Here is a 22517-nt window from a genome sequence, read left to right as displayed (position 1 = left end):
TACGTGAGGACTGTGACATTCTAAAGTGATATACATACAATTTAACTGTTTATATATGAAGCGTATAGAAAGTGGTATTTAAATTGTGTTTGAACAGAAGCTGTTCAATTAAATTCTTGAATGCCAAGCACCAAAGAAGATCATTTACATCCTACTGCAACCAAAATTTATTCAATTGAGCAAAGGTTTTGCCAGTATTAAAAATACCTGGGTATCAGAAGCACTACTTACACCCTCTAGCCCTATTCCTTCTCATCTCACAACATTTGAAATGTGTAACAAAATATCTGAATTTTTCAAAAAAGGAAGATACTGCAGCCTAAGTGCAAGCCCATACTCATTTATCGTTAGCATTTAGTAATAGAGAACAATTACTATCAATGTGAAATTTAAATTCATCATGAGTTTATCTTTCTGGCCTAAATATTTTAATTCAACATGGAGGGGTGTTTTTAAGAAATTTCTTATCCAAATGAGACCTCAATATTTTTCTAAAAAAAAAAAAAAATAAAAAGGTGTTTGGAAGACAAAGCCATGTAATTTAAAAGTCGCAAGGAAATGTTCAAGTGCACACTAAAACTCTGCAATGGGGAGAAATACAAATTGAAATAAGCGCAATAAGATTTTCTATACATAGAAAAAGAAGTGACAGGGCTCAGACAACCACTACTGAAGGACAAGTGTTACGCAGTTGCCACAAAATATATTTCCAACAATTAATGTTGTTGTACATAGTTATTTCACACCTTTTAAGAAGTTGAGCATTATTTAATGCATTGATACTGTAACATGAATTGCATCACAAAGTTCTACATGACTCCTTAGATGTGGTTAGTATTACGTAAAGGAGCAATGTCCTAAAAATAGCTCTGACCTATCTTTGACATATGCTTATTCTTAAGAAACACACTCTTTTAAGATTCAGAGAATCATCTTGAATAATCAGCTGCAGAAAGCATATCCACAGCCATCACCAGAAACTCACTGATAGGATGTATTGACAAATCAAAGAAAAAGTGACTTGTCTTACAGTCCTATCTGCAGCTGTTTCTTTTGATGCTTACCGTGGAATTTGGCTGTTAGTACAAAAACAGAAACAAAACAATTACTTAAAGAAACTGGTTAACAGATTTTTGAACCTCAGAACATGAAGGTAACTTCCATTTTGCCATCACTTTTAATTTTAACAGTTTTATGGTTAAGTAAATGTACTGAGTGTGTAAAACAAGAATTTTACATTGCTGCAACAGGACTGCTTATCAACAATCAAGTATCAATTGTATTTTAAGTTATGGCCTTGGTAGAGTTTGATTTTATTTTTTTTTTAAAGATGTGCATGGCTTTTAATTAAGAACAGATCAGTCTGTAATATTTGACTAACAGGAGTAGATTATAGAATAGCCTATGTCACTTCCACTACAAAAATAACTTTCCAAGTTGTCCTTGGTAATTTTACTGCCAACATATGAAAAAAATCAAAATCCGTGTGGTACTTTGAAAAGTGAACATGTGTATATATTCACTTTTAAAAACAGATGTACAGTGATGTCAGTAGCAAAGCACACCTGTGTGCTTCCTCTCCAACCTGGGAAAAGTTGCAAAACTAGAAAGATTCTATCCATGTTTAGAAAGCTACTTGATTTGGCATGCTTTCACCTCCTTTTCTCTTCCCTCCTTTTTTTCTAACTCCTTATTTTTTAATAAATGAAAAATCCTTTGCCCTCTTTACAGATAAAGCAGCACATAGATGGCTGGAGTTTTTCAACCTCATCAATATTACAAACTACCTCAAACATGTATAGAGCTGTCCTGTTTTTTATATTAGCAGCATAGAGAATTTCTCTTATTCCTTCAGCTAACATCCATTTCCGAGAAGGATTCTGGCTGTTGGTACAAGGTGATACTTGCATCAGTTCCACCAATCAAACTTACTTCAGGGTTGAGGTTGCTGACTAGTAAAACAGAATTTCCTGGAATACCAGTAACACCAGGAATCTGTCCAGACACTGTTGACGGGGTGATTGTGAGAGAACCAAGTGCTCCAGGAGCAGCTGGAACTGAAATACCTGGAAGGGTATAAAGAGCATCACTTGACATCTCAAAGTGGAAGAGAAAGAAGACAAAACCAGGTTATGTTTGGCAAAAACATCAATATTCAATTTAAAAATGCTTTTAAGGAATTTAGTTATTAATAGTACCTGACCAATAAAGCAGGAAATGCTTCCCTTTCAGAGATGAAGAAATATTCAGCTACACAAACAGACCCAAACAAAAAGGGACACAAATTGCAGTTCAAGAAAGAAGAAAAATAATTCAGCACAAAAGTTTATCCTGTGTTAGAAAGGAAGAGATCACTCAGCTTAAAAAGCTATTTATTTCTCACTTTCTAGCCAGGAAAGGGGAGACTTCCTGTATTTGCATTGAATATCATTGAAGTCTGATGATTCTTAGAAAAACAGATGCTTAATTTCTTCTCTTGCAGGTAATATTTATCATGGCATTTAATTTCTTATTAAACTATAAACTACATCAGTAATGTTTTTTGTTACAGAAAGTAATTTTACTGAGTTATATGAGAAAGAGAATCAGAATTACTCAAAGGGATACTGTGTTCTGATTGCTATATCTGAAAACAGTTTGCTTTAAACAGGTGTGTTCAAGTAGCCCACTAGCCATAACTACAAATATCTCATTTTTAGAAAATACAAACTTACCAGCACCTTGAGGAAAGCCCATGGGTTGGGCAAATCCAGCAGCCCCTGGATATGATGGAAATATTGTATTTTGAGTGGCTAGAGAGAGAAGACACATCTAATTAAAAGAGATTTTAAAAGTTTTGGAAAACAGAAGAGGTTTCAAGATTCAGAATCAGCTGCCAGTGTTGCTATTCTGACTTTTTCTGTCGTTACACATCTTATAAAACGTTTGCGTTAAAATCTCTCATTGAAATCCAAGATTCTATGTTTTGCAAAGACAATTTTCAGCCACTTTTGAAGGCAAATATTCTGATCAGCCTCAACGTCCCTCTCTAAAATGAAGTTAGGGCAAAACATAAGGTAGACAAGTCTGAATAGGAAAGCACAGCATAGACTAGTATCCTATAAAGTTAATATGTCTGTGGTGTTCCACAGTATTTATTCACATGATGGACATGCATTCTAGAAATTGATGGAAGTAAATATAGTCAAAGATGTTTTGCAATGATAAGATAAAACTATTTCCTTGATATTTCTAAAATGAGTGTAAGCTAAACAAGACCAACAACAACTGATCTGAGATCTGAATTTTACTAGCTGCTGAGATGCATAAAGTATATGTATTTTGCTTTCTAAAGAGGTGTACTTTCCCAGTTTGCATAACTTCATAAATAACCAGTGGTTTTTATGGTTCCTCTGGAAATCACAAGTATGAAACAGATTTGGAATAGCAACATACAGACAGTCACAGCCTCACAGATGGCTCAGTGATTTCCACATTAGTATGTGCAGTTAAGCGCTACCCAAGGCAGCAGAAAAACTTGTGTTCTAAGAGGCAATTAGGTACAATCCTGAGTTGTGGATTCTGTTAGCAAACACCACATTTTTTCTCTAAAATGGGACATGTATAATCAAGAAATACATCCTACAAGCTTGGTAATATGTCTGTTTTACTACTCAAACCTCCACCATTGCCTAAAATACAGCCACATTCACTAGTGAATGGTCCTTGATACAATGTATGATACAATACCATAAGTATCCATTATGAATTACAAAAGCAACAAATGGTACAAACACCAAAGATCAAGTATTCATGAATATTGCATCACATTACACCTACTCTTATCTGTGGCAACAAAGTGTCTTTCATACAAACAACCGAATACATTTATCACACCAAAGCAAGTAATTGTGTTCTTGAAATACATGTACTGGTGCATTATCCTGACAAGCTCTGGCAACACAGTTATTAATCACTTATTCACAATCTAAAAATGGTAATGGAACATTAACAAAGAAATAGATAAACAGCTTTTATTCTGCCAAATAAGACTCGCATGTTGCACACTGATACCAAAATCAGGCATGTAAAAATTGTCAAACGGAACTAGTGCTGAAAGATCTGGAATTCCTTGTGGCCTTTTTTTTTTCTTTAATGTGTAAAACCATTTGCTTCATGGCTAGTAGCTAGTTTTCAAAGCAAGCTAATTCATATATTTGTGCTTATGCTCACTAGGTGAAAGAACTCTTTAAGTGCAAAATATTCACAAAATCTGCGTCTTTACAGTATCTTTTCCACCAAAACCAAAACTTAATAGAAAAAAAGAGAGAAACAAGTTTCAAGAGCAGTTCAGTTTTGCTATTAAGATGACTTCAAGTCTAGGAAAAAAAAGTACTATTCTGATAGTAACCTGCTTTATCTTATAAATCTCCATCAAAAATACATCCACTAGTAATAACTCAGGAAGTGCAAGTGCTGACATGACTCACAACATCTTTTTCTCATGTTCTGTAACTAAGTCTATCAGAACATGCCAATGACAACATATACATGTTGTCACCACTGACAGAAAGGTTAGGAAGCATGCTTTTCCCCATCTACAGCTATTTTCTTAAAAGAAAAATATCTATGCAGCTGCTTCACTGCGATTTCACTACAAACAAATTTTGGTACAGACATCAGACTATTCTTCATACCAGCACCTCTGCTGTTCTTACTATAATAGCAAATGAAAACTGTAATATGAAAAATGAGAAGCTTGGAAAAGTGAAGGAGAGGAAATGGAGCAGCTTTCATGTGTTATCCTACAAAAGCATACAGTTATCTTTGCAAGTTCATCTTTAATCTATTCTAATTGTACTTTGCCCTTCCAATGACATTTCAAATAGTGCAAGTCTAATTAATCAGAATATATTAGACCTGTAACAGCATTATTCTATAATGCTGTATGGCAAATTCTGCCCCCCTCGCTCCACCCCACAGTATAAAGACAGTTGTACATAAAGTAAAGATCCAAAGCCTGTCTTTAAGGGGAGCAGTAAAAACAACCAAGAAAGTAGTAAGTGCACCTCACATTCTTATTCTAATCTAAGATAACTAACTCAACTATCCAGAAAAATCAAACAAAACCCAGTATCTGCCCTAGCCATCACAGAAAACTAAAGGAAAAAAGGGGAATTATTCCCCTACCCTTTCTACTGTGCTAATCAATTGGACAGCACTTAGATACCTATTCAACAGTTAAGGCAGCTCATACCTATGTATTATTGCTAATCATTATCATTAGAGAGAAAGAAAAATAGCTAAAATAGCTCAAATTGCACTGTGAGCACTTCAGGTCATCAGATCAATGTGTTTGGTGATTTGCATTATTCCTAAAGCTAATTAAATGAGCATAGTAGAGCCATTTAAGCCAAAAGGGCTTCTCCAGTGTCACTTCAAGCAGACACTGTCTCCCTATATGCCATAGAAGACTTCTAAAATTTTATCTTTCAGAAGGTGACTACAAACATTTATAAATGTGGCATTTTGAATTTTCTTATAGTTTGTTTTTTGTTACAGCAGGCAGTTATCCTAAAATATGCTCAAATAAGAGCTAACACCCTTAAAACATTTATTTTCAAGCAGCCTTAGGCAACCAATGTTAATTGGTGATGACTCTCACTGACCACACTGATATGCAACATTTATTATATTACCTGTACTAATAATCATTTTACAAAAGTAGCTTTTTGACAACACCTTGAGTTTGCCCATGAGCATTCCTCATGTTATAGTTACAGATATTGTTATCTTGAGTTGGACTTTCTGCTTTCCATACAAATCTTACTGGACCTAACACACAGAAATGTATGCAAAATGTACCCTTCTATGAACTTGATATGAAACTAGAGCATAAATGTGACATAAAAATTATGATTTAGTGTGCATTTATCACTAGAAGTGAAGGTTTCTTACCAAAGGTAGTAGCTAAGGATGCATCCAGGGTTCGTTGGCCATCACCAAAAGGAAGATCAATGCGAGTGAAATCTCTGCTTTTGTCATTGTTGTACTTTACTTTTAGGGTAGTTAACTTGGAGAAATCAATACGCAGAGTGCAGCACCCAGCATAGATACTGTGGCCATCCAGAGACTGAAGAAAAATAATTACATTTGCAGATTCAAAACACATTGCAGCAGCCACTGTTATAAGTTTATTATTGCAGCCTTTCAGTACTTAAGTGGCCTATAAGAAAGATGGGGACAGACCTATTATCAGGGCCTGTTGCGACAGAACAAGTGGGAATGGTTTTAAACAGAAGGGTCAATTTGGATTGGATATGAGAAAGAGGTTTTTTACAATGAAGCTGGTGAAACATGCCATAGGTTGCCCAGAGAGGCCACCAATACTTATTGGACTGGGCTCTGAGAAACCTGATCTAGTTGAAGATGTCCCAGCTTATTGCAGAGGGGTTGGACTAGGTGACCTTTAAAGGTCCCTTCCAATCTAAACCATTCCATGATTTTCACCTTGCAACTGTATCCAAATAGTAATTCATCCTCTGGTTTTAAAGTGGTGGTTTTAAACACCAAGTAGACAATTATGCTGCTACTATCCTTACCTAAACATCCTGTGTACAGTTCCAGTGTAGTCCACTAGTTAGTAAGTATTACATCACTTTGTGCCAATTGGACAAAACAGAGCTTTAAGCATGACATGACTTTCTGTGTTTCTGATCTCACTTGTCTCCCACTCAACACACAATATCAGGTGCTAGTAGTAATACTAATTTGGAAATTCTTACTGCATGGAACTGACCCTTACATAAGCTGGTGAAGGGTCTGGAGCAGCCTGTGAGGACCTGCTGAAGGAGCTGGGGTTGTTTAGCCTGGAGAGAAGGTGGCTCAGGGGGGACCTTATTGTTCTCTACAACTACTTGAAAGGAGACTGTAGTGAAGTGGGGGTTGCTCTCTTCTCCCATGTAACAAGTGACAGGACAGAAGAAATGATTTCAACTTTTGTGAGGTGAAGTTTAGATTGGATATTAGGAAAAATTTCTTCTGCAGAAGGGTTACCAAGCATCGGAACAGGCTGGAACAGGAAAGTGGTGGAGTCACCGCCCCTGGAGGTATTTAAAAGATGTGGAGATGTGGTGTTTAGGTACATGGTTTAGAGGTGAACTTGGGCAGTGTTAGGTTTATCATTGGACTCAATGACCTCAAGGTTCTTTTTCAATGTAAACCCCCGGAGCTGGGCTTGACTTCAAGTGAAGCAGCAGAGCAGATGGATCCTGTGCTGCAGATCACCCAAAAGAAGTGGTGGGTGATTGTTGTGGCTAAGTCCCTGCTGAAGAGGACAGAGGCACCCATCTGCTGACCTGACTGCTGATCTAAAAAGGTGTCGTCTGCCAGGAGCTTGAATCACAGATGTAATGCAAAGACTGCTAAGGCTTTTCCACATATCTGACTATTACCTCCTGCTGCCGTTTCACATGAGAACTAAAGATAGCAAGGGTAACTTGGGAATTATCAAGTGGGATTTCAAAGTTCCACCTGAATATGAGGAAGAACTTCTTTACTGTGTGGGTGACCAAGAACTGGAACAGATTGCCCAGAAAGGTTGCAGAGTTTCCTTTCCTGGAGATATTCTAAAGCCATCTGCACAGGAATCCTGCACAACGTGTTCTAGGGAACACTGCTTGAGAAGGGAGGTAGGACTAGATGACCTATAGTGGTCCCTTCCAACCTTACCCAACCTGTGAATCCATAAAATCCATTTTCTTATGAGTAGCTACGCTCAGAAAAAACACTGAAGTAGTATTTTCTGCCTATACCAGTCATAAAAGAATCATGATGGATGAAGGGGGAAGAAAACCACTCAAAAGATACTGGTTTGTCAAAATTATTTAAAATAATTTAGACTCAAATTTTAATTTCTGTGAAATCTTTAATTAGGTGTAATTTATTATAAATACTCTTCTTCAAGAAAAGATACCATTGCTAACAACCAGGCCATAAATCCAACTACATTTACTAATTTCCAATATATTCTTAACTTTTGAACACATAGTGAATTTACTTGCTGAACTAAAGTGCAAGTAGAAATACGTAAATATCCTGAACCTTTAATGTTGAAGCTGAGAATAAAGTCAAGTTAAATAACAAAAGTAAGGTAAAAGTTCCATTCTATCTCATCTTTCAGTAATTTTTTTTTAACTGAATCCTAATTACCACTTAATACTTAGAGGAATCTATTCTATATACTTCAGTGGGAATTTTCAGATTCTATTTCTCTTTAAAAATTCTATTTCTCTTTTATTTAAAATTTTAAATAAAATTAAAAAATTTTATTTATTAGTAAATAAATAAAATCAAAGTGTTTCAGGCGTAACTTCAGGTAAGTGAAGTGTTTTATTTTTGTCTTTATTTTTAACTTCACAGTTCAAGTATTATAATGCAATGATTTTAACAGTGCTTTCCCTTCTGCAAAAGTCCTGAAGTACTCAGCTTTCAACATTTAATTATAAAACTACTCATCACTGAGGAAACAGTAATAATAACAGCAATAATAACAGTAATAATTAACAGTATTTTTTAGAAATTAAAATATTTAGTCATTATAAGAAGACTTTAAGGATAAGTTGTTTACATAAAAAATATATTGAGTATTTTCAAAAAAAAGTATCTGCTGCTATACAAAGTGGAGGAGAATACTGGTGGCACCTCTGTGGCAACATGTTTAGGAAAGGCTAAAAAACCAGTGTGCGACAGCTGAGACATGAGAAGTGAGAGAACCATCCCTAGAGACACCACGGTCAGAGAAGGAGGGGGAGGAGGAGGAGCAGAGATTCCCCTGGAGACCATGGTGAGGCAGGCTGACCCCCTGCAGCCCATGGACACCCAGAGTGGAACAGATATCCATCCCACTTACAACCTGTGGGATGGTGTATCAGGCTGTTCTGCCTAAGTGAGGATAGCCAGCTTGAACTTTACCCTATTTGCAAAAGTTATCAGTGGTGGATGGAAAAGGAGGTCATGCTGCTTTTGGTGTTGAAGGATGCTGAGACCAGCCTGAGTCATCAATTCCAAAGTTAAACATTCTGAGGAAGAACAATGTTCCCTGACAGAAACTGGCACCAGTGAGGATGTGGTGTACAAAGTACCTGATAAAGGAACAAACAACTGATCCTACTGATAACCTATCTAAAGCTGCTGAGCTGACACAGCTGGCTTGGAGACATCTGACTGACAGTCAATGACTCTGCAGTATAAAAGCCCAGTCCCACTTTGTAACAGCAGGGTCTCCTAACACACCCCTTCTAGAAGTACGTGTGTAGATTCCTCTCTTGGGTGCGGATGCCCCTCAAGGTTACTCTCGGAGGCTAAGCAAGATATTTGCCCACAGCCATTGCTACTGAATAATTTTTTTGCTAGCTTTAATATCTTTGCTTCAATATTGTTTCAATAAATACTGCACTGTACTATTAGTTTTATCTATACTATGTGCTAAATAATTCTGATTAATGTTTTTTAGTCTAATTATTATCATTATCATCATCCAGTTAAATAAATAATTTATCTTATTAATATAAATATATTTGTTTTGACATCCTTAATCCAGTGGGACAGAGTTGTATAAAGGCTCAGTTACACCTATATAATTCCTTTAAACATAAACTGTTAACTAAGTCTGAGGCTAAGACTGGATCCAGCTGTACTTAGGCTCCTCTCTGAGGAGTTTAGAAAGTAAGTGGGTCCTTTCTGCACTTTGTGACACAACAGGAGGGTCTCCCTGGTAAACCTTGTCCAAAGCTTCCATTCTGCCCATGACAGAAGGGCCCACACTGGAGTAGTTGGGGAAGGACTGTATCCCAGCAGAACCACCCAAGCTGGCAAAAGGAACAGTGTGAGGAGGAAGGAGCAGCAGAGACAAAGTGTTGTGGAATGACCACAGTCCCCATTCCCTATCCCCTGCACTTCTCAGGGGAAGGAGGTAGCGGACTGGGAGGGAAGTGGAGCCTAGGAAGAAGGAATGAGGGAGTAGGAAAGGTGTTTTTACTTTTGTTTTGTTCCTTACTTATCCTAAGTCAAGTCTGTATGCCTATGACAGTAATTGTTGAGCAATCTCCCTGCACTATCTTGACTCACAAGCTTTTTCTTTTTTATTTTTCCCCCTCTCCTACTAAAGAAGGGGAGCGAGAGCAGCTTGGTGTGTTCCTGCAGCTAGCCAAAGTTAATCCACCACAGAAAATACACTCGAGTAGGTGAGCTTTCCTTCATCAGTGAGAACATGCATTTTAAAAGTCAGCAAACTGTTTGAAATTAAGAATTTCAAGATGAAAACACTATTGTAAATTTCTCACTGAAATTCAAGCAAGTAAAACATGTAATATTCATTTAATTTCTGGGCATTTAACTACACTCTCTTCATTGAACCTTACTGAAACTATTCCATTTTGTTTGAAAGGCAAACCTTTTCGGTCAACTACAGTTACTGTCACTCATCACTACTGACAGTTCTGAGTTTTGTTTTGGTAGACTGGAGAGATAGGCAGAGCAAAACCCTCTGAAATTCAGCAAAGGCAAATGCAGGATTCTGCATCTGGGGAGGAATAACCCCAGGCACCAGCATAGGATGGGGGCCGACCTGCTGTGAAGAAGCTCTGTGGAGGACATGGGGATACTGGTGGACAACAAAGTGTTCATGAGCCAGCAGTGTGTCCTTGTGGCCAAGCAGACCAGTGGTATCCTGGGGTGCATTAGGAAGAGCATTCCAGCAGGAAGAGGGAGATAATCTGGCTCCTCCGCTCAGCCCTGGTGAAGCCTCAACTGGAGTGCTGTGTCCAGTTCTGGACTCCTCAGGACAAGAGAGAAACTGAGCTCCTGGAGCAGGTCCACTGGAAGGCTACAAAGATGAGCGGACTGGAGCATCTCTCTTACATAGAAAAGCAGAGGGAGCTAGGCCTGTTCAGCCTTGAGAAGACTGAGAGGGGATTTTATCAATGATTTTTGTTTTGGTAGACTCATACACTTGGGTGCATGTTATATATTTGTTTGCAGTTTGATGATGGAGTGCTGTCCTCTTAACTAATGAGGGATGTCAAAAGTTATTTGTGTGCATCAAGATGATGAGAAATCATAAGGTAATGGTCAAGATATCCCCAATGTTCCCCCCTTACCAGAGGGGAGAGGAAACCCCTCCCACAAGCAAACAAACAAACAAACAAAAAAAATCAATTTGAATACAGTGTACTTACCATTTTGGCACAATATGCATTCATTGCATCAGCATATTGGAGCAACGCTTGGAATTGATTGTTCTTATGGAACATGACAATCTTCAAGACATATCCAAATTTAGAGAAAATCTGTTAAGGAAAAAGCATGGACTTTTAGACCCAATAAATAATTCATGCACTCTAAAAATTAGCATTTAATATTTAAAATAAATTTCTGAAAAGTATTTCTGTTCTGAGAGCTATACAAAAATTGAGTGAACTCAGAATTTTGTTCTGGGTAAAAAAAATATTTTTAAGAAAGGCTACAAGAGATGGGAAAGAAGGATAAAGTTTTCTAAAAGATTTAGCAATAACTGATCAACTAAGAGCAGGGAAGGAGAGCCCAAACAGGCATTTGTCCAGTGTCTGCAGAGAAACTGTGGATAATGAATCAGAGTTGAGGTTTGACAAATGAACTTCCCTAAGTCATAGAATATGCTGGAGTTGGAACGGACCCACAAGGATAATTGAGTCCAACTCATGTTTCTATGCAGGACTCCCCAACAATCACACCCTGTGCCTGACAACATTGCTCAAATGCTTCACCCATTGAGTAACATGGTTATCCAGCTGTGTGCTGGACATTTTGTTCCAGAAGTATCCTGTGAGAGACAGTACCAAAAACTTTGCAGAGGTCCAAAAAGATTACATCAGCTGGCTTTCCCTGATCAACCAGGTGGGTTACCTTGTTGTAGAAGGAAATCAGGTTTGATAAGCAGGACTTCCCTCTCACAAAGCCATGCTGGTTGTGACCAGTGACTGCGTTGTCCTCCTCAATACCTCCCACAATAATCTTTTCCATGACTTTACCAGGCACTGAAGTGAGACTGACAGGCCTGTCATTTCCAGGGTCTTCCTTTTTGCCCTTCTTGAAAAATTGAGACAACATTTGCCAGCTTCCAGTCAGCTGTGACCTCTCTGGATTCCCAAGACAGCTTAAAAATCACTGAGAGAGGTTTTGTGATGACATCAACCAGTTCTTTGAGGATTCTGGGATGAATCCCATCAGGCCCAATAGATTTGTAGGGATCCAGCTAGAGCAGCAGATCCCACACAATTTCGGGGTCAGTTGGGAGTTATTCTCACAGTCGTGGTCCTCCAGCTCAGGGCACTGAGACCCTCTTGGTCCATCATCCATGTCGAAGACAGAGGCAAACACCTCTGCCTTGTCTCTGTCCCTGTTTGTGTGGGGACCATCCTCATCCTGTAACAGTGATGATATTTCTATACTCCCTTTTGCAATTAACATACTTGGAAAAATCTCTTTCTATTGTCTCCCACATTTCTGGCAGCTTCAACTCCAGTTTAGCTTTGGCTGCATGAATTTTCTACCTACAGTGGCAAACAGCAAACAGCATCTCCATTCTTCCAGTGTCCCCTGACCTTGCTTCCACTGGACATACACCTTCTTTTTTTGCCTTATTTCTGAGAGAAGATCCTGTCTCAGCCAAGCTGGCCTTCTGCCTCACCTGCTTGACTTCTGACATTTGGGAATTGCTGCTCCTGTGCTCTTAGGGAGTGATGTTTAAAAAGTGACCAGCACTGATGGACCCCAGCACCTGCAAAAACATTTTCCCAGGAGACTTTACTCTGTAATTTCCTGAGCAGCCTGAAGTCTGCTCTCCTCATGTCCACAGTTGAGGTTTTGCTGGCACTTCTCCTCCTGTCAGCAGATCTTTTAAATTAACTCAATCACTTCATGGTCGCTGTGGCCAAGATGGCCCCAATCTCCACTTTGTTCATGAGATCCGCTCTGTGGACAAGCAGCAGATCAAGGAGGGCATCTTCCCAAGGCAGCTCCCTTAGAACCTGTCCCATAAAGTTGTCATCCAGGTTTTTCAGGAACCTTCTGGCCCAGGCTGCACCAGCTGTGTGATGCTTTGATGCTTCCAGTTGTTTCTGGCAAGCTGAAGTCCCCTGCAGGGACAAGGGCAGTTGACTTGGAAGTGTTCCTTAAAGAATAATTCACTGGTGTCATTGTCCTGGCTAAGAGGTCTATAGCAGACTCTCACAGTGACATCTGCATTATTTGTTTGTCCCTGGATTCTTACCCAGAGACTCTTCACTGTGCCATTGCCAGCTGTGAACTCCACACATCCTAACCCTTCTGTTACACGCAGTGCCACCCCTCTGCCTCTTCTGCTCTGCCTATCCCTCCTGAAGAGCCTGTAAACGTCCTACAGGGCATTCCAGTCACAGGTCTCATCCCACCAGGTTTCCCTTATGTCAGTGATGTCAAATCTCTGGGATTGGGCCAAAGCTTCGAGCTCCTCTGGTTCATTCCTCATGCTGTGTGCATTGGTGTAGAAACATTTCAGGTGTGGGATATTGTAGCCAACAGCTCATGAAGCAGATTGACAGATCCCATTAATGCCCATTTCCTGAAGTCTGGCACACCATCCCGTTGCTCATCACTGGCAAGTCTGGTGTTTCCCCCTTCCCAGCTAGTTTAAACCTCTATCAATGAGCCCCACTAGCTCCTGTGCAAGAACTCTTGGGTTTCCTCTTTTTCCCCTGAGATAGGTGCATCCCATCAGGTGTCAGTAGGACAGGTGTTGAATATAACATCCCATGGTCAAAAAATCTAGAATTTTTCAAATTACACCAGAGTGGGAGCCATGCATTGACCTGATAGATCTGCCTATTCCTATCAACATTATTCCTTGTTCCTGGAAGTCAGTTGAGATGGGAACGGCAAACTGCCTTTCAAGGTATCCACCTATACATTCTGTATTTCAAACAAATTCAGCAAATTTGTTAGACAAAAATACAACTTAAATAGGTGATGTGTTTACGAAGATCTGTTGTCCAAACTAGAAGACAAAGAGGAAAGGAGCAAGATAAAGACTTAGACTGGAACCAACTCACATACTTTACAATCAAATGGTACTTGATTTATTGCAAATGCAAACATTACAGAAATATTTTGAAAGGATGAAATTAAATATATATACATGCAAAATGAGAGTGTGCACTAGATGGAAGTGTCTATACAAAAGCAAAGCCATAAGGAGTGAGGACAAAATTAAAGCTAGGATATATCATTCAAATACAGAAAAACTATGTCTAAATTAACAGTCAAAGAGGAAAGGTGAGCTTGTGAAGTATTAACAGTTTTGTAACAAGCTGTTAGAATCAATGCATAGTCAGGAAAGCAGAAACCCCTGAGAAGTATTAAACCTGCAATGGAAAGAAAGGCCATACACAAATATCTTTTGCCAGCCTAGAATCATGGGTAGAAGACCAACGTCCCAACCCTTTGTGCCCAATCTTTCATCTCTCAGAAACAAGATTTTGAAGCTGCAGTCATCATTTTGTCATAGGAAATGGAACAGAAACCTTTTCACGGCTATTTAAAATTAGCCATTGATTTCCTGCTCATAAAGCACTTCCTCTTAAGAAAGGCCTAATTGCAACTTCTCAACATATGCTTTTCCATGTTTATCCAGAAGACTAAATAGATCTTTTTAAGGTAATGAAATTCAATGTAGTCCTGCTTGGTTTTAAACCTAAATACCCTGTATATATCAATTTTGTTTCTGCACAGATAAAACTGCATATTCTGTTGCTTATGATAAATATTTTAAGGTAAATTGAGGTTTAAAAAGTTAATTTCTTGACAAGCAGTTATAACTTACAAAATAAAATTGAAGCTTTGGATGACAGCTTGCCTACTAGTGTTCCATATGATGCTATACTTGATGCAAGTTTTCATTTGTATTAACCCTATCACACTTAAAGCAATGTTAGATTGTAGCTATGAGGCACAAAGTGCTGCTTTAATTAGAGGAGATTGCCCCCCGATAAGATCCCTTTTCAAATACTGCTAAATTTTACAGACCTATTGCAAAAGTAGTTCAGTGAGGGTCACTGGGCAATTCAGAGACTGAAAATATCATTCTACTTTGCTGAAGTAAACTTTAATCATATTAAACTAACATGAATTTCCTCTTTGCTGTTGCACTGTTAAAACTAGCACAGTTCCCATAACCACAGAAGCTTGTTCTCAGGTTATTCTGAGTGCACTAATAATCCCAAGCAGTTGACATACTATTTGTACAAGTTCAGTAATGAGTGAACAACACTCAAAAAAAGTTTAGATCAGGTAAATTGCTACATCAAAGTGAAAACTACTATACTAGTTAATGAGTATCATGGTGGGGAGAAACAGAGAAAGAGAAAATTCTAAGAGATAAGAAGAAAAATAAAGTGTTGCTAACAATCATCTATTGTTTGAGATCATAGCAGAGCAGGAAAAAAATCTTCCAGGACTGCAGATTCTTGTAAAATCATCCCAATTATTTTAAATCACATTTGTTTCAGAAACTCCTACTTGGGGCATGTCTTTTCCTGTATAAATTTACTAGTAATTACAAAAGCTTTTCAGTACCTGTAAAAACATCAACAAATCTTTTGGGCACAAAGAAGTGGTCTCAAAGTTATTGTTTTTAAACTTAGAGCTCTCAGCAGCATAACCCAAAAACCTAGCAGAAGTTACAGTAATGTCTTTCATAGCTGTAGTCTACCACTATTCAGGGCTTTCAGAGGTAGTTAAATGTCATTCTAGTAGTCGATGAACAACCAGAAACATTTGTAAAGCAACTTGCATTTTACATCACTTGCATTGAATTATAAAAGTGCATATAAGCCCCTAAAATATAATGCAAACTATTGACGTTACTTAGTACAAAGAGCACTAAAATATGGATCCACAAGTTCATAACAATCAGTATTTCACTAGTTCATCATGGGAGCATAAATCAGAAGTAACAGTTCAAGTTCATTGCTGCTTCCACAGAAAGGAAATGAGGTAAAAATGACAACGTGAAAAGCAGGGTATAGAAGCCTTGTTTACTGGAATTTCATCTGTGCAGAACTATTTCAAACCTAGATCTCTAAACTGCAAGAAATAATTTTAAAGAGGCAGTCCTCACTCAAAAGATTAAGGATCCATGGGTACTTAAAAAAATAAGTTCGTGGATTTACAATAGCAACATTGGAACAGACTGTAATTTATCTTTTTTTTAAGCAATCCTCATTACCTGATACAGCATTTCTAAAGTGATAGGGTAAAAAACATTTTCAACAACGATTCGAAGAACAGAACCTTGACTTGGAAGGTGTCCACCTTCACGATCAAGAGCACTTGTAATAGCCAGGCTTCCATGCTGCACAGCATTCACACCTTGCAATGCAGCCTGGGGTCTCTGAAATTACAACACAGCAGAAAGCATAATTAATTTACATGCAAATTATCATACTGAAACAAAGGTCTCTTAGAAGAAAAGCACATAAAATGCAACTACAAAAAAAAGGTAGTTCCTTCATATGATTGTTGATTCAGATCCCACATTAATAAAGGTAAATCATACCTCTTCCTTTCCATGCCCCTCCCTTACAACTGATCAGTGTAATTGACAAAATTACAACTATTTTTTTAGTTAAATTGTTACTACTTTATAATGTCATATAACCACAATTTTGCTTTAATTCAGTAAGGTTTTGACATTTATAGATTTTTCTAGCAATACTGTTGATGACAGTATTGATCACAATATTGTAATAGACTAACAACCAGTCAGTGCCCATAAAACTATTTGCTCTGCTTTTTGAGGATTTCATTCTCTTCAGGAACTGAGATTTGGTGGGGATAAGCTTAAAGGTGTATACCCTGCTCTTCTTTCAGAGTCAAGTTATCAACCACTCCTCCAACTGGAGTTTTGCCTCTACACTTGTTTTTCATGGCCTTCAAACCTCCTCTGAGTAGCAGAACTATGGAGACAGGTTTCTTTCCAAATGTAATGTTGTGACTTGAAATCCTCTCAGCTACACTGTTTTCTTGGAAGACAGTCTAAACAGGACACACCGTACAGACGTTCCCCAGTTTCAGAAAAAAATATAACCCTGCAAAATAATCTGTACTTCAGGCCTGAGCCTAGATACTAGGATAGTATAGCTGCTCTGCTAAGGTATGAGACTTAAATATAAGTGCCCCCCCCTCCAATTTTTAAAAGTAGACAATATTTTTTTAGAAGAAAGCAAGTTAAATACTCAGAAAGAGATTCAAGGAGTCTTATTTGCAAATATATGTATGGTTATATTTGGCTGTTACACAAACCACATCCTCAAAAAAAAAAGCTTACTGTTTATTTGTTTTCGCAGATTAAAAAAATCAATCCAACAATCTTGGATGAGGAAACAGCCAAATAACATTTACCAGACTGACAAGCTTACAAGACTTCAGTGCCTTTTGTGTGAGCACAAATTAAAAATGATTAATGATTTATGCCCCTATCACTACTTGCAACATTCTTACAGAAAACAAAATCATTATATACACATTGCAGTATATAACTCAGGTAACTAAATGGGAGGTCAATTGAAAATCATCCAGGAATCCAAAAATCCAAACAGACTTCAACCATAATATGATGGTTTGTGTGGTCTGATCTTATTGTGCAAAGAGTATTTCCTTGCTTAGAGATTAGGATATAAATCACTCATCTGCATTTTTCAATTCATATTCTTAAGAAATCAATTTTTAGTATTTCAGAACTACACGGAAGAAATTAATTCAGGTGCTTGGCATGTCTACCAGGCTTCTTTCCAGCTGGTTAGCCACCAGTGTAAAGTGGTACCTGAGGTTACTCTTCAGGTGCAGGAGTTGGCATTTCCCTTTCTTGAACTTAATGAGGTTCCTCCTGCCAGTTCATTTCTCCAGCTTTTCAAGATCCCTCTGAATGACAGCACAACCATTCCGTGTGTCAACTACTCCTCCTAGGTCTGTGTTGTCAGCAAACTTGCTTAGCATGTTCCCCATCCCATCAATCAAGGGATTAATGAAGATGCTAAACAGTACTGGACAAAGTATCAACCCCTAGGGTACTCTACTAGTGACTCAACCTCAGCTAAACTTCATGCTACTTCAGAACCATTTTAGCCTTTTAAATCACCTCACAATCTACTTAACAAGACTGCATTTAATCAGTTTATCTATTGGGATGTTATTGGAAACAACACTGAAAGTCAAGATAAACAATATCCACTGCCCTCCTCTCATCCACCAAACCTGTCATCTCACCATAGAAGACCATCACATTCGTCAGGCTTTACATTCTTTTGAAAAACCCATGCTGACTTTTCCTAACCCCTTTCTTCTCCTTAGAACATTTGGACATGGTTTGCAGGATGAGTTGCTTCATTCCCTTCCTAAGGACTGAAGTAAGGTTGATCAGCCAGCGGTTCCCTGGTTCTTTCTTGTTGTCCTTCGTTAAGATAGGAGAGATATTTTCTTTGTTTCCTAGTCCTCTGGAACCTCTTTCAACCTCCATGACATTACAAGACTGTAAGAGTGGCATTGCAATGACACTGACAAGCTCCCTCAGTATTCACAACTGTATCTCATTAGGACCAAAGACTTTTTGCTTATCCAATTCATTTAAATGTTCCCTAGTGAGATTCTTCTCTATTTCTTTCATCAAGACTTTCCTACTGTTCTCAGTTGCTTAGTACTCAGTGGCAAGTCTTAACCACTAAAGGCTGAAGTGATGGCATCCAGAACTTCAGACTTTTCCATGTCCTTTGTCACCAGAGTCCCTACCCCCATTCAGCAGCAGGCCCACATATCCAAAAAAAAAAAAAAAAAAATCTTATTTCTACTGCTGATACACTTTGAGGAGCCATACTTGCTGCTTTTCACACCACTCACCAGAGACAACTCCATGTGATCTTTGACTTTCCTAACCATAACCCTGCATGCTCAGATAATGCTCTATAATTCTCCTGGGGCACCTGTCTATGATTCTAACTTTTCTATACCTCTCTTTCATGTTTAAGTTCAATGAGGAGCATCTTGTTCATCCAGGCAGTCTTCCTGCCACCCTCACTTTGCTTCTTGCTCATCAGGAGCAAGCTTTGAGCTTGACCTTGAGCTCCTCCACAGTAATTTTACAGATATTGAGAAGTCTCTGTCTGAAAGAAGTTACTGCTTAAATAAAAAGACAGGTAGCATATATATCAGCACTTGACTACTGATGTGAAAAGCAGTCTATTCACTAATGTTGTGGTTCAACTCTGGTAGGCAGTGAAGTGCCACAGCTGCTCAGCCACTTTCCCCCAGCAGGATGGGGAAGAGAATTGGAAGAGTGAAAGGGAGAGAACCAATGGGCTGGGTTACAGACAGTTGAACAAGCAAAGCAAGAGTTGCACGTGTAAGCAAAGCAAAATAAGGAACTCCTTTACTATTTCCCATTGGCAGAAAGGTGTTCAGACATTTTCAGGAAAATACAGCTCCACTGAACGAAACAATTACTCAGAAAGAAAAAGGCCACAACTCAGAGCATCCTCCCTTCCTCATCTTTCCCCCAGCTTTCAATGCTGAGCACAACATCATATGGTGTGGGATATCCCTTGGGTCAGTTGGGATCAACTGTCCCAGCTGGGTCCTCTCCCAACTTCTTATGCACTCACACTGGCAATGTGAGAAGCCAAAAAGGCCTTGATACTTTCTGTCACAAGCTGCTACAAGGAAAATTAACTCTGTCCTAGCCAAAACCAATACACCATCCCGTTAAATGGAAATATTATACTTACAGCCTGATTATGTAGATTTTCAGTCTTAAGTTCTTTGTAATTGGAATACTGAATATAAACTGGCCGATTGTGGAGGTGAGGTGTAGCAGGAGTATAGTAGTTCACCATAGAAACAGCAGCTTCTGTAGAAGCCATTTCCAAAAATGCCTGTAACCAATACATAGCTCACTTCAGTGCTGTTTTTGTTTACAGGAGAGAATAAAGCATCAAAACATCATTTTTTCCCAATTCCCCTCTCACTAGAAAAAGATGATGTGAAAGTAAAGGACTGGTTTGCTCAGCATTAAAATGCACTTGCGTGTGCATGTTGATGGGGTTTTGTGAGTTTTCTCATGAAGCTTTACATTGTAAGTACATTAAGTCATTAAAGAAGAGGTGGAAAAAGTATGACATATGGGAAGCAACGCCACTAAAAATACCACACTGCTAATGAATTTATTAGATTTCTGAATCCAAGCATTATTACCTAGCTAGCAGATACACATACTGATTGAAAAAGTAGGAACAGGACACTAAACATCTAACAGTTTATACATCGTATTAACCCAGACCAGCTCTAGACAATTTTTTCAATGAATGCCTATTATTTTTATGATTTCAGTGTTTATTCATAGTGTGAACTATTCTGTCACATCTAATAGAATTAAAAAGATGTTAAAAAATTAACAGGCATGTTACTAACTTAGGCAGGCTATTTCAAGACATATGCCTACATCAATAGAGACAATATAGTTCTTTATCATCCATGTGTTCTTACCTAAAGTGGATATAATCTTTAGCAATATTATTAACAAGTTTCTAGATCATTATTTGATTCAAAGTATTAAGAATTTAAAATAAATTTCATAACATTCTTTCACATTTGAAAATATGAAAATCTTGAATTATCAATGAAATATTTAGACATTGTTGCAATCATTTCAGTCAAATGCAAGACCTAAACATGAACCACATCTTCAGCCTTGCCTTTGTAATTGGAACACTGAAAATTACATACCTGACCTTTTCCTTTTAGCATCAAGAAATTGGTTACTTTGCCAAAAGGGAGACCTAATGCAATGACTTCTGCTCCAGTAACATCACTTGGAATTTGACGAATATGAAGGACACGTGAAGGCAAACATTGCGACTTGCCTCCTTTGATTTTTTTCTTCTCATTGTCTAAAATATTTTAGGGAAGAAGACAGACAAGCAAACAAGATAAACTTATTGCACAGTATAGACACCAAAACCTAAAAAAAAAACAAAACAAACTGCTGTCTCAGCACTGACATTGACTTAGGTATAGCTCTTTGAATCTTAAGAAAAGACAGTTCATATATAACCACAGTACAGTGTAAGAAGACCTCATCACCTATTCCAAATATCAACTGTAATGGGAAGGTGTGTTGTGTTTGTTTGGCTTTGGTTTGGGCTTGTTTATTTTCTAGTGGTTTAGCTTTGTGTTTTGAGGGTTTTTTAAAATTCTTACAGACACAGAGGTCAATAACCTCTTTCCAAATGCCCACATAAGGTATTTACAAAGTGTTAGCTGCACAGTAGAGGGGTAAGTCAAAACTGAGATGTAATATATTAAATTTTTTTAATCACTAACTTATCTTCCTGTGGCTGAGGTGTAAACTCAAAGGGTCTTTATTTATTTATTTTATTAAAGAAAATGTGCTGTTCCATATGATTTTAAGTTTTGAAAAGTCTTTGGAAAGGATGCACAGCATGAATTCCATACAAACTCTAAAGTTTTCTACTTTGGCAAACTGCCTTTTTTTTTTTTTAAACATGTGCCTATTCGGATCCTGTAACAGCTAAGTGACCAATGATTGATTACATTTCAAGGAGATGACTCAGAGTTCTTGAGAGCACTTTTACACACAACATCACATCTGGAACAGGCATATTGTTCTAGAAGCAGTTGTAATGAAGGCAAGAGAGACAGTCTTAACACCTAGTGTCTTGCATTTAGCCTTCCAACGAGAACAACAAAAGATGAGGAAGAAATATTTGTATGAGCTTTACAAGAAACTTCAGATTTTGCTGTCCGTTTTGAGTACAGCCTAAGGCTCAAAAGTGGTTTAAACAAGTCATTCTGCATTACAGAGGGTTCTTTTATTAGTGGAAGACTCTAAAACTCCAAGTTAGATGATCTAAGCCCCAACCATGGCACACTCACAAGCCAAGTTAACAATTCCCCCACCTGCAAAACAGAAAAGTCGATTATGCATTGATTTTTCTATCAAGAAATTTTATATGGCTTCATGTGCTCTATATGCATTCTGAAAATTGTGAATATCTGGTACACTTGTTGGGGATGAGACTAAAACAAACATGAACATATTAAACACTTACCAGTACCAAGCCATGACAGGATATATTACTACTAAAGCCTAACAACCCATTCTATGTTTTACTTTTCAGGTTCAAAATGGACAAGATATACTTGACTTTACTAAGTTACTTGACTTAAAGTTAACTTATGCAGCCATTGGCCATTAATACTTCAAGACCACCTATGCTGGAATTACCACTAAAGGAAGCAGTTCCTAGCTTTCTCTCAGTTTCTTGTTTGATCTAAAACTATAGGTAGACATATACATTTGTCACATCTTTCTCAACACATGAAGAGGGCAGAGCATAAGTTTCTTCTCACGGTAGTATAGTTTAACATGTCTGAAGAAATATGTGGCTGTGGTT

General features: G+C 38.0%; 1 protein-coding gene and 1 long non-coding RNA gene across 8 annotated transcripts in view; one reads left to right on the top strand and one right to left on the bottom strand.

Annotated features, from left to right (window-relative positions):
- Positions 1-22517, bottom strand: part of PTBP3 (polypyrimidine tract binding protein 3) — a 52143-nt gene that overhangs the window by 14387 nt on the left and 15239 nt on the right. For all 6 annotated transcript variants that reach the window (XR_004354518.1, XM_032675733.1, XM_032675732.1 and 3 more), the window contains exons 4-10: positions 20827-20990; positions 19830-19976; positions 16280-16444; positions 11217-11327; positions 5938-6112; positions 2715-2792; positions 1933-2066 (exon numbers count right to left, since the gene is read on the bottom strand). Coding sequence is in view for 5 of the 6 variants with exons in the window: in XM_032675733.1 (XP_032531624.1) it covers positions 1933-2066; positions 2715-2792; positions 5938-6112; positions 11217-11327; positions 16280-16444; positions 19830-19976; positions 20827-20990 (974 nt within the window). In the remaining variant the exon portion in view is untranslated. The remainder of the gene's footprint in view (positions 1-1932; positions 2067-2714; positions 2793-5937; positions 6113-11216; positions 11328-16279; positions 16445-19829; positions 19977-20826; positions 20991-22517) is intronic.
- On the top strand, positions 9837-20950 carry LOC116780564. Of its 2 annotated transcripts, none has more exons than XR_004354520.1 (3): positions 9837-9952; positions 10148-10223; positions 20845-20950. It is a non-coding gene; the product is annotated as an uncharacterized LOC116780564 (long non-coding RNA). The 2 variants fall into 2 exon arrangements; XR_004354519.1 differs by having other exon boundaries at positions 10148-10262.

This window comes from Chiroxiphia lanceolata, chromosome Z (genome assembly GCF_009829145.1).
Source record: "Chiroxiphia lanceolata isolate bChiLan1 chromosome Z, bChiLan1.pri, whole genome shotgun sequence".
Taxonomy (NCBI): Eukaryota; Metazoa; Chordata; class Aves; order Passeriformes; family Pipridae; genus Chiroxiphia; species Chiroxiphia lanceolata.
The sequence above is the reverse complement of the archived record's forward strand: the minus strand, read 5'-3'. Positions and strand labels throughout refer to the sequence as shown.